Source organism: Sarcophilus harrisii, chromosome 2 (assembly GCF_902635505.1).
Source record: "Sarcophilus harrisii chromosome 2, mSarHar1.11, whole genome shotgun sequence".
NCBI classification, from domain to species: Eukaryota; Metazoa; Chordata; class Mammalia; order Dasyuromorphia; family Dasyuridae; genus Sarcophilus; species Sarcophilus harrisii.
This window is the reverse complement of record NC_045427.1, coordinates 376086738-376098932: the sequence shown is the minus strand read 5'-3', so window position 1 is coordinate 376098932 and position 12195 is coordinate 376086738. Positions and strand designations below refer to the sequence as shown.

At 37.5% G+C, this 12195-nt stretch overlaps 1 protein-coding gene across 7 annotated transcripts in view; it reads right to left on the bottom strand.

Moving 5' to 3' along the window:
• The window catches only part of ARHGAP26 (Rho GTPase activating protein 26), a 514081-nt gene that overhangs the window by 18989 nt on the left and 482897 nt on the right, over positions 1 to 12195 (bottom strand). For 5 of the 7 annotated variants that reach the window (XM_031953469.1, XM_031953473.1, XM_031953470.1 and 2 more), the window contains one exon: positions 4549 to 4659. The exons of the other annotated variants lie outside the window; for them this stretch is intronic. In XM_031953469.1, the coding sequence (XP_031809329.1) occupies positions 4549 to 4659 (111 nt within the window). The remainder of the gene's footprint in view (positions 1 to 4548; positions 4660 to 12195) is intronic. 7 annotated transcript variants of the gene reach the window in all.

Genomic DNA, 12195 nt, shown 5'->3' with positions numbered 1-12195 from the left:
TTCCCCCCATCCTTTCTTACCCCCAAGAAGATCACTAGGTTCTTACCCATATGGAAAAATCCAGTCATCTGAGGTCCCGTTCAACGTTTTGGTTTTGATTTCTTGATTTATCAAAACCTCACAGGGCTTCTTGGGTCCTTCATGCCTCCCCCCTTCACCGGCATCTCAACAGGAGTGGGGGGGTGGCACTAAAACACTAAAATCCCCACTATTCCTGTAGCAGTGCCCTTCAAAGCTAGGCTGGGGCTTCAAGGACATGAACTAGCTTGGATTTTGCTAGTTCGTTTTTAATTTTTGCCTCTAAGCATGGCAAGGGGCCAGGAAAGCACTCATTGGAGTTTCCCCTATATGCCCTTGCAAGGCTAGCAGAATGATACACTTTCCCCCTGTCAGGCACCCCAGGGTCTGGGTCAGGGTTGTGTGATAGATGGACTTGCTCCTTCTATCAAGGTCTCCAAGTAACTTTTATATTCTGCAAGAGTTGAATATGGCATCTACAGCTTCTTAGGGGGCAGGAGAAGATGGAGAAGTATTCTACTCAGGTTCATTATCTCTTTACTAAGTTGCCAATAGTGGTTATCTTTTTGCTGTTCAGAACTATTTATGTAATAATAAATACCAAAACAGGTGGGAGGAGAGAGATTTAAGATAGACTATTCTGATACTAGAAAGTCTAAAGAAATTCACAGAATTACTACTGTTCTTTTTTAAGGGTTCATCCCAGAGGAAAAAATCTGAACTTCCAGGTTTTTGGGGGTTTGGGGGATAGGCCCTAAAGGAAATGAAGAATAGGCAGATGTCACCACCTTTTGGCTGTATGCTGCAATAGCAAGAAGGCATTCTATTCATTTGTAACCCACTGAATGGCTGACTGTCTCAATATATCTAACATTTTCAATAGTGCAGAGCCACCAAAACTCAGAGCACGAATCCTGGAACAGATTTCTTTCTTGGCTGTTTCAAAATGGCAGCTTCACAGTGATTTCTGGAGTAGCTTCCTGCAAAGGGTGCTGCTCCAGTGTTGGCCAGAGGGGTCACTATTGAGCAAGTCACCATCCAATGCAACTATATCCTTGGGTTAGGAATATTGTCATCAGAATTCTTCTAAACCCTCTAACAATCTTCGGGTAAAATTCAATTAAGATGAAAAGAGAATGAAATGTCTGATAAAGGAGCATATAGTGGGAAGTTATTCAATTTCCTAATGCCCAAGTTAGTTAACTTTCCACTTACGTTCCTTTATCAGAATCCAGGAACCAGATTTTTCTAATGCCCAAGTTATTTAGGAGACTCTGGAAGGTAAATTTCTCAACTAGTATTTCTAAAGACTCCATTACCACTTCACATTTAAATAGTATCTTATGATTTACAAATTATTTTCAACCCAACAAATTTGGGAAGTACCCATAATCTCCTCTGATGGAGATGAGAAATGGAAGCTCATCAAGGTTATGACTAGTCTATGAAAACTCATATACTAAATTATAGAGACTACACTTTAACTCAGGTCTGATAATTCCCAAATCCAATGCCATTTTTTAGTAAGCCAGGCTCCCTTCCAAAATTTGATTATGTTTCACATTGTCTTAATAGGTGGAAAGGAATCAGTTAAGGTAAGAGACAATGCCATACTCCAGGGCCATAGAGGATTGATAAGGATATTTCCTGGGGCCCATAATCTATTTCTAGGAAACAATTTGGGCAAAGGGGCTCTGATAGCTTAATTTTCATACCATCTTTTATTATTTTTTTTTGGGGGGGGGGGCAAATATATATACAAGAACTTCTAACCTTCAATACCTCAATTTAGATCTACAGGGTAAAGCTACTCTAAAAAGCTAAGATTTGCAGCTACCCTAGAACTGAGGTGATGCAATTTAAAGTAGAATTCTCAACCTTTTTGTGTGTCATGGGCTCCTTAGGCAGTTTGAGGAAGCCTATGGGCCCCTTCTCATAATGCATTTAAATGTATAAAAATTAAATATATAAGATTAAAAGAAATAATTTTAACTGAAATATAAATATCAAATATTTCACTGAGATTCATTAATTATTTATTCAATATTAAATGTAAAATCAAAACAAAATAAATTTATGGGTCCCAGGTTAAGAAGTCCTGATTTAGAAGAAAAAACGTTGAGTTCTAAAAGAACAATGAGAAGTTCTGGGTTCTAGTCCTGGCTCTAATTAATTGTGTGGTCTCAGGATATGTCATTTCATCTGTGTATCTCAACTTCCCATGTGCAAGAAAGAAAGGGAACCAGACTGTCTATTAATCTCATATAAATACTATGAGAATAAAATGAAACAACAGGAAAGGTGATATGTACATATTTTATGGAGACATAATGTATGTGTGTGCATGTCTATGTATAATATATATATATGTGTGAGATAATGCACATATAACATAGTCAACCATATTCCTTGATATGACTTTCTTTTGGGGGGAATATGTGCTTGAATAGGTTCATTAAAACTATATTTGACCCTATATTTATGCACACATGCATTTTTGATTTCCTTCACAAGCTAATTGTACAATAATTCAGAGTCTGATTCTTTTTGTACAGCAAAATAATGTTTTGGTCATGTATACTTATTGTGTATCTAAGTTATATTTTAATATATTTAACATCTACTGGTCAAAAAAAAAAAAAAAACTATATTTGAATGACCAACAGGATGATTTCAGAAAGGCCTGGAGAGACTTACACGAACTGATGCTGAGTGAAATGAGCAGGACCAGGAGATCATTATATACTTCAACAACAATACTATATGATGACCAGTTCTGATGGACCAGGCCATCCTCAGCAACGAGATCAACCAAATCATTTCTAATGGAGCAGTAATGAACTGAACTAGCTATGCCCAGAAAAAGAACTCTGGGAGATGACTAAAAACCATTACATTGAATTCCCAATCCCTATATTTATGCACACCTGCATTTTTGATTTCCTTCACAAGCTAATTGTACAATATTTCAGAGTCTGATTCTTTTTGTACAGCAAAATAACGTTTTGGTCATGTATACTTATTGTGTATCTAATTTATATTTTAATATATTTAACATCTACTGGTCATCCTGCCATCTAGGGGAGGGGGTGGGAGGGTAAGAGGTGAAAAATTGGAACAAGAGGTTTGGCAATTGTTAATGCTGTAAAGTTACCCATGTATATATCCTGTAAATAAAAGGCTATTAAACAAAACAAACAAAAAAAAAAACTATATTTGAGTTTTTCATGTAGGCCCAACTAAAAAAAAAAAAAAAAAGAATCAAAAGATAAGGATTGGGGACTAAATTGCTGAAGCCTCTTAAAATCAACATTTACAGCACTAAGTTACGGTCAAGACATGAGTTGTAGCTCTGCAAATCAGTAACAGTGTGACATTAGGCACACATAAGCCAGTCAAAGGCAGCCAGGGCGGTCTGTAACATTTGCCTAATGCATTTTGTAGTTAATGCCTTCTCACTGAAGGAGTCAGGAGAAATGGATTATAAAACTTAAATCTGGAAGTCAAAAATGAAGGAAGAATGTATCATCCCATCCTTAGAGAGAGAAAACAGATCATTCTGCTTACCATGATGCACTACACATGAGCATGACAGGGGATGCTTAATGGAAATGAGGCCATCCAGGGCACCAACAGCATGAGTTAGCCCTTGACTCAGTGTATTTTGTTACTAGCTATTCATCTAATGCTTTCTACTAGTGGTATCTATGGAATTGGAAATGGTTTTGCACAATGCTACTGTATTGAGCAAGTATTGAGAGCAAGTCTCAGATATGGCCAATTTCTCATTAATAACTTGTCAAGCTTTTATCATCCATTAATTTGCCCTAAGCCTTTCTTAAATCTACTTATGTTTCCTACATTAGATTATAAGCTCCTTAGGGGTAGTGATGTAGTTTAATTTTTATTGATCTATATGTCAATACCCATAACCCTTAGTATGGAATGAAAAATAACCATTGCTTGATCCTAACAAAGGCTAGAGAAATGAAAAGAAGTAGAAGGTGTGGTTCAAAGTTCGATCTGTTTTAAAGGTAGTATACTAAAGCTCTGAGGACCTGTCATTATTATTAGCTATTAGAGATAGCTAATGACCAGCAAGGGAACTTACCTAAGGAGATTCCATTTCAGAGCTCTGTCTTCAAATTTCAATATACCACAAATAGTACAGGGGAATTTACACAAGAAATGACCCACTGGCTTAAGCTAATTGTCCTTTAAACTCAGGATTTTTCTCTTTCACAATAGTACAATGGGAAAGGAGTCATATCCTACAAAATGTCATCCTCAAAAATTAGGAAAACTATGCAGACATCCCTTTCCTAGGTTGACCAAAGGTTGAACATCCAATAATTTGTCCAGAAGCCTTCTGTGATCCTATTTATATTTTGGGGCCCATGGTAAGCAAGTCCAGGTTTGGGCTGCAAGGACCAAACCTGTGTAGGAGCCAAAATAACAGTGAAAGCAGGACAAAGCAAATGAAAATATACAGCAGTAGCAACATGAAATCAAACAAACCCTGCAACAGACCTGATGGGGGATGAGTCACTGGACGTAGATGAGGTGGGCATAGGGCTGGATGGCGCAGAGAACATGGGCCAGGACGGTGAGAGGGGTGAAGTTGGGCTTGGATTCGGGGGGCTGTAAAACATAACCAGAACACTTATCAACAACACACAGGGGAAAGAGAAACAGGATCTTGAGGCATTAATAAAAGACTGAGAAGAGTGGGAAGAAGGGGAGGAAGTGCTGGGGGAGACAAGAAAGAACAATGAAATCTGGGAATAAGATGTCAGTGCTGAATCTGCAAATTAAATTAATGGGCCTTTCCAAGCAATACCTGCTGTACTTCCTTGGAGGATAAACATATACCTTTGCTCTGCAGAGCAACTGCTTACCAGATTATAGGAACTTCCTTTAATAAAGTCAGTTGTGCATTCTTCTGTTACAGCAATACTCTCCACAATGGTTTCATGCCTTTCCATACCTATAACAATCGATGGTATCCTCTGACCTCATTTCAGGATACTTTATGTCCATGAACCCTTGGTACCACTTGGTCGATCCCCCTCACCCTGACTTGCTTTTGAGCAGAAATGGCTTTTCTCTAGGCCACAATCCATGTTAGCCAGAAAACAATTTCCTGTTTACATTTTAACTAAATGGGCCTAGCACACTGGGGCCATAGAATAGTATAAAAGCAGAAAGATGATTTAAAACAGAGATGATCCACCAACATGTTTCATATATAGGATCCTAATCAGAGATGGGAAACTATCAACTATTCTGGGGGTAGGAAATCAATCATACCTCCTTTACTTTCTTGGAATTTTGAACAATGTGGGAGCCTCCAAATGGATGGTGGAAGTGTAAGGAGTTTAGTTGATCAAATTTGCTAAGTGTTGAGTGGCCCTTGATATGAAAGAAGATTGACACTGGCACCTGTTTGAGATTTCATGTGGGCTTTTATCCATATAATGCTGTATCCTATTTTCATTATCATTGATAACCAGGATATATTAAATACTCTTCAAAAAGATAAGACAGAAAAAGATAATGCTGAATGTTGGAGGGGATGTGGGAAAACTGGGACACTGATACGTTGTTGGTGGAGTTGTGAACTGATCCAACTATTCTGGAGAGCAATCTGGAATTATGTTCAAAAAGTTATCAAATTGTGCATACCCTTTGATCCAGCAGTGCTATTACTGGGCTTATACCCCAAAGAAATCTTAAAGGAGGGAAAGGGACCTGTATGTGCAAAAATGTTTGTGGCACCCCTCTTTGTAGTGACCAGAAACTGGAAAATGAGTGGATGCCCATCAATTGGAGAATGGCTGAATAAATTGTGGTATATGAATGTTATGGAATATTATTGTTCTGTAAGAAATGACCAGCAGGATGAATACAGAAAGGCCTGGAGAGACTTACATGAACTAATGCTGAGTGAAATGAGCAGAACCAGGAGATCATTGTATACTTCAACAATAATACTATATGATGATCAATTCTGATGGACGTGATCCTCTTCAACAATGAGATGAACCAAATCAGTTCCATTTGTTCAATAATGAAGAGAACCAGCTACACCCAGCAAAAGAACTCTGGGAAATGAGTGTGAACCAGTACATAGCATTTCCAATCCCTCTATTTTTGTCTGCCTGCATTTTTGATTTTCTTCTCAGGCTATTTTTTACCTTATTTCTAAGTCTGATTCTTCTTGTGCAGCAAAATAACTGTATGGATATTTATACATATACTGTATTTAACATGTACTTTAACATATTTGACATGTATTGGTCAACCTGCCATCTAGGGGAGAGAGTGGGGGGAAGGAGGGGAAAAACTGGAACAAAAAGTTTTGCAATTGTCAATGCTGAAAAATTACGCATGCATAAAGCTTGTAAATAAAAAGCTATAATAAAAAAAAAAAAAGATAATCTTCCATAAGGCAGTAGATACTAAGGAAACGATGAAACCTATAAAGAACCAATGGATGGCTGTTTTTTGTGGCTTAGGTGATTGTTTCACTGGGTACCATCTAAAGGAGGATTTGTGACCATCTGGGCACCCAGGCATATTACTCCTGGGCCACAGCTAAGCCCAACTGGTTCATATTCATAGCATGAAAATGATGAAGCAGAATCAGATTCCCCTCATGGGAATGTTGAATGAAACTATGGAAATGTAATTGGTTTTTTGGATAAATTGAGTCTAAGATCTGACCTCTGCCCACATCAGAATGTCAACTACTTTGTGCCCTTTGCCAAGACTACTTTTTAAAATTGATAATGTCATAACTCTGGTGCCTTCTTGAACAGGAGGCAAGTCTTTATTTCTCTGTTTTGTTTGGGAGATACCTACCTAATTTGTAAGAGGAAAAAATAAATAGGAAACAAGGCAATTCTGGCATAGAGATTCCCCAAGACTCAATGTCTAGATATTCCAATCCATATGAAAATTACCAACAACAATGAAGATTCTCTATTCAATCCCCTAGTGACTTGGCTTTCTGTATAAATTGCTTGGAGGAAGAAAAGGCCAATTTCAAATGCTGCTCACTTACCTTTTTAAATTACTGGGTTAAGAAACATTTTTGAGCACCAGAATGCCAAACATCCTGGGGAATGGAAAAGAACATAAGCCCTTGTCTCTAACTTCAATGAGCTTAGAATGTAAATTGGACAGACAATATGTAGTATATATAAAAAGATAATCAAAATGCCAGCAAGATATATATTAAACATATTAAAGGGCAATAAGTAATTGCCAAATGAGGGGTATCTACTGTCACTCTTATGCTTTACACATTACTAACAATTTTTTTTAATTACTGATTTTTTAATATTATTTCATTTCAAAATCTATTCCTTCCCTCACCTCTCCAGAGAATTATACCCTGCAATAAATAAAGAAGAAAAAAGGGAGGGTTGGGAGGTAAGGAGAAACCAGTTCACCAAAACTAACATCTCAATAATGTGAAAGAAAATCAGATCCTTTAAAAACAAATAGGTATCTAACATATAAAGTGACTCTCAATTGCCTCAAGGATAAAATCTGGAAAGGGCTATCAAACTGTGTATACCCTTTGATCTAGCAGTATTTCTACTGAGCCTGTATCCCAAAGAGATCATTAAAAAAGGGAAAAGGACCCACATGTGCAAAAATATTTGTGGTAACCCTTTTTGTAGTGTCTAGAAACTGGAAACTGAGTGGATGCCCATCAGTTGGAGTCATGGTATATTAATGTTATGGAATATTATTGTTCTATAAGAAATGATCAGCAGGCTGATTTCAAAAAGGCATGGAGAAACTTGCATGAACTGATGCTAAGCGAAGTAAGTAGAACCAAAAGAACATTGTACACAGCAACAAGATTACGTGATGATCAACTCTGATGGACATGGCTCTTTTCAACAGTGAGGTGATTCAGGTCAATTCCAATAGACTTGTGACGGAGAGAGCCATCTACATCCAGAGAGGACTGAATAGAGATCACAACATAGTATTTTCACTTTTTTTTTTTCTCATTTTCTTTCTTTTTTCTTTTTTTTTTTTTTTGGACCTGGCTTTTCTTGTGAAGCAAGATAAATATGGAAATGTTTAAAAGAATTGCACATATTTAACCTATATTGAATTACTTTCTATCTAGGGAAGAGGGGAGGGAGGAAGGGAGAAAAATTTGGAACATGGAGTTTTACAAGAGTGAATACTGAAAACTATCTTTGCATGTATTTTGAAAAATAAAAAGCTATCTTTTTTTTAAAGGATAATATCTGAACTATTTAGCCTGCTATTTAACCTTTACTTACATCTACAATGTCAAGCTAAGCTCAACCTTATCCTTCTTTTTAAAAAGTTTTGTCTTTTTTTTTTTATGCCAAAGTCATTTTCTCTTAACCCCTTCCTTCAATGAACTATTCCTTGCAAGTCCATTCTACCTCCCCTCAAAATTCAAAGAAACTATTGAGGCAGATCACTTTTACCACATGAGACACTTACACCACATGACAAGAGGTAATCTCTACCTCTTTATTTATGGGTATATTTCCTTACAATTTCTTTGGAAGGCAGAGATTAAGTATTATTTAACAAGATACTACTTAACAGTCCAAACTTGTAACACACTACTCTACTTCATGCCTTTTATATTTCAATAAAACTGGTCCATTGGCTAGCTGTTCCTTCAATTCCATAGCTCATTTTCATTTCCGTGCCTTCAAGAAAAGGACACATGAAAGTTTCGAGTTCCCTTCCGCCTCTCAGAATTCTGTTTTCTTCAAGGCTCAGCACAGAGGTCACTTCTTATTCTAATTTGTTAGTATTGACTCCCTGCACAAATTACTGTGTATTGTGTACAGTTATCTCTGTAGGGGTACAGAATCTGATCTTTAAGGATAAAGATTTTTTTTTTTTTTTTGAAGGGGGAAAGATGAGGGAAAGTGAGGAGGTCTCTGTTCTCCCAGGAAAAAGCACATAGTAGGTACTTAAGAATGTTCACTTCGAGGACTGATCATCTTATCCTCTCATTTATATTGCATGGTTCATAGCTTTTTCCTTTTGGACCAGATAGTTGCTTTTGGCCCTGATCCTGAGAGAGAACTCATTTTCCCAGCTTTCTCAAACACCCCTTCCCAACTTGATAATGATATAGTAGGGAAGCCCTGGCAACAACAACTGAACTGTGGCTGGCACAGGGAATCAAGTTCATATCAAAATCAACTAGATGCTCCTTATAGATGCTTCTGCCCAGAGTCCATAGCTAATCTACCTGCCACCTCCCCACTCCCCCGTTTAGTGGTCATAAATGGGACCTACTGGGCATTAAGATTTTATTTTTTTGAGGTTTTCTTTAGAATGGATCTTAGAAATAGCAGCAAACTCCTCTGGCTTGTGGTCCTTTCTGAGTAATGTATTTGCATACAGAGATGCTTTTGGGAGATGCATTATCAAAGTTGCAGAATTTGTTTCTTTTATTTTTGTTTATTTTCATACACGGGTCTCTTTACATTCTTTAGTTTAGCAGCATTTTCCCCTACAAAAATACATGACTGCAGAATAATTTTAAAACAACAATAAAACTTAGATGACGACCAAGGCTTAATCTTTTCAACTTTGATACCTTCCTATAACATCTAGTTTTAAGCTTTTCTTCTTACTTAGGACAACAAAGGGAAATGAAAAATAAAGAGTTAAATGAAGAAAAACCAGGTTTTCAACCATGGAATCATTAAAGATAGATGTTCAGAAAGGCATGAAAGTTAATGAACATTATCAACAATTCTGCTGGGAGGTACTGGGGATGAGACAGATGACCCCTGGGTTCATTCCAGAGTGTGAGGGAAAAATCATTCTCTGTTCAAATTATCCTAGAATGAGCTCAACAGAACATAACTTTGGGTTTCTGCCAGCCACACCCACTTCAAGGCCAAACAACAAAAGTTAAACTAAAAGATGGAAAGATTACTTGTTGCTTGAGTTTGGCATTAAACATAAAGGCTTCTCAGACTGTCAAACTGAATTATCATATCCCCATAAAAAGAGCTTCCCAGCCCCTAGGATCCATATCTCTGAAGATATGGAACTGAAAGTTATCTCAGAAGCCATCAAAGTTACCCCATGTTTGCAGATGAAAAAATTAAGACCCAGGTAGTAAACTTATGGAGGGGAGTAACCCAGAGGGCTATGGATGATCACAACTAAGATCTGGACAAGATGGAATGAATTTTAATGGAGGTGAGGTTGAGTGATAGTCTGAAAGTGGTACTGAGAAGGAAGTTTACTACTGCTCTTGTACGAAACATGTCATGAAAGAAAGTGAAATCAGCTTTGGAGAGGGAGCCAAGAGATATGATGTCTTCAGGAAAAATCAAGAGACTGCCTAATTGATGAGGAGCAGAAAAGATAAAGAAGAGATTAGCTAAGAGACAATTCAATGGTCTTGTGAGAATCTATTATGTGGGAAAGTCCTAAAATACTTAACTAGCTGTGTCCACCTTGTTGTTTTTCCCATTTGCTGTACTCTTCTCTGATTGCAGCTGTACCCATCTGTCCTTAGCAAAGCACATAGATATAGGAGGAACAGAGTAGATGAAAGGAAGAATGGAAAAGATCTGTAAAGACTTTCTAAAGTTCTGCTCCATCAGGGTCATCTTAATTAAAATATTTTTTTAAAGTATTCCTTTACAGTGTTAAAGATTTCTAATATTAATTCTCTGACCAAAAATTTTCAGCGGCTCCCTAACATCTACAGAATAAAGTTTAAATTCCTTTATGGAGCAATCAAGGTCTTCTATAATCAGATACCCTCCTACCTTTTCTTTTAGAAAATAAAATGTTTATATCTTTTGTAACAAAAATTTCTACAAGCATTCCTACCTCCCTCCTTACCCAGATTCCATTTTGCTCCTAGGAATTTAATTTCTACTCTCCCAAGATACAATGAGTGGTCTTTTCAAGCATCAACTCCCCCAGACTTCCCACAGTACAATGATCACAACACCCTTGACTAGAGGAACTAGTGAAACTCCCTGCAACCACCAAAGCAAAGCTTCCTCTCTTATCCCCATATTTTTTTTTTTTTTTTTTTGGGTCCTTCCCCTTTCCTCCTCACTCTCTCCTTTTGAGGCTCTTATCTTTTTGAGAGACCCCAGGGGTCACTTCCCTTCATTGCCAGCTTTTGAGTTGTCCAGATACACACCAGACATTCTTCTCTATCCCTCTGTTCCCCTCTCTCCACCTTTTATACACCTTCCTATTTTATTATGTAATCTTATAGAAAAACGATTCACCCATAGAAAGGGTGTTTCCGAATTCTGTACATAATGCCCTAAGCCCACCTCTCCATCACCACTTCCACCTGACGTTTTGTCTTCATCTCCTTGTGTAGTTAGAAACCCCCCCCCCCCACCACCACCAAAAAACTCCTACTATTCTCTGCTGTTATTCTGCTGCTGTTGCTGTCTTTGGCTGCCGCCTTCATTGACCCTTTTCGTATTATCTTGTGTGGAGTATTCAAGAAGCAAATGATCGCTTCAATGCTGGAGTTTTTTCTCTCCCCTTCTAAAAATGTTTTTAAATGCTTCTTTATTATTGAAAGTCCATCTTTTTTTTTTTTTTTTTTTCATTTATGCTGAGATTTACAGGGTCATCCATTGCTCTTTAGAACACATTATTCTATTCCCTCCTGGTAGGTGCAGAATATTCTTGTGTAACTCTCATTTCTCTTTTAAATAACTCAGAGAACATTGCATTGTGGTTCTGGTCTCCTCACATCTATAAGGATGTACATTTCACTTTACTCTGCAGTATTTATTCACAGATGCTTGAACTTGTTTATTAGATCAAAAGCAACATTTTCTGCTGTTAATGGTTTTGTTATTGTTTATCTGCTTTTGTTTAAGGTCTCTAAATTTTCTTTTTTCAGAGATTTTTGGTAATTTCAATCTCTCCATTCCACCATTTCCCCTACTATTCACTTTCTGACTCCCTCCCCTCAGATGGTGGTTTCCCTGGGGGTTGGCTCTCAAAACATCTCAACCTTCTCTTAAGCTGGGCAATTCACTGTTCAGCAGACTAGGTCTCAGCTTCAAGTGACCAGGAGAACAGAGAACTAGCCTACCTAGGTGCTGAGCTCTTCCCTAAGATTTACTACAGGGTTGCATACTGCATATCCCT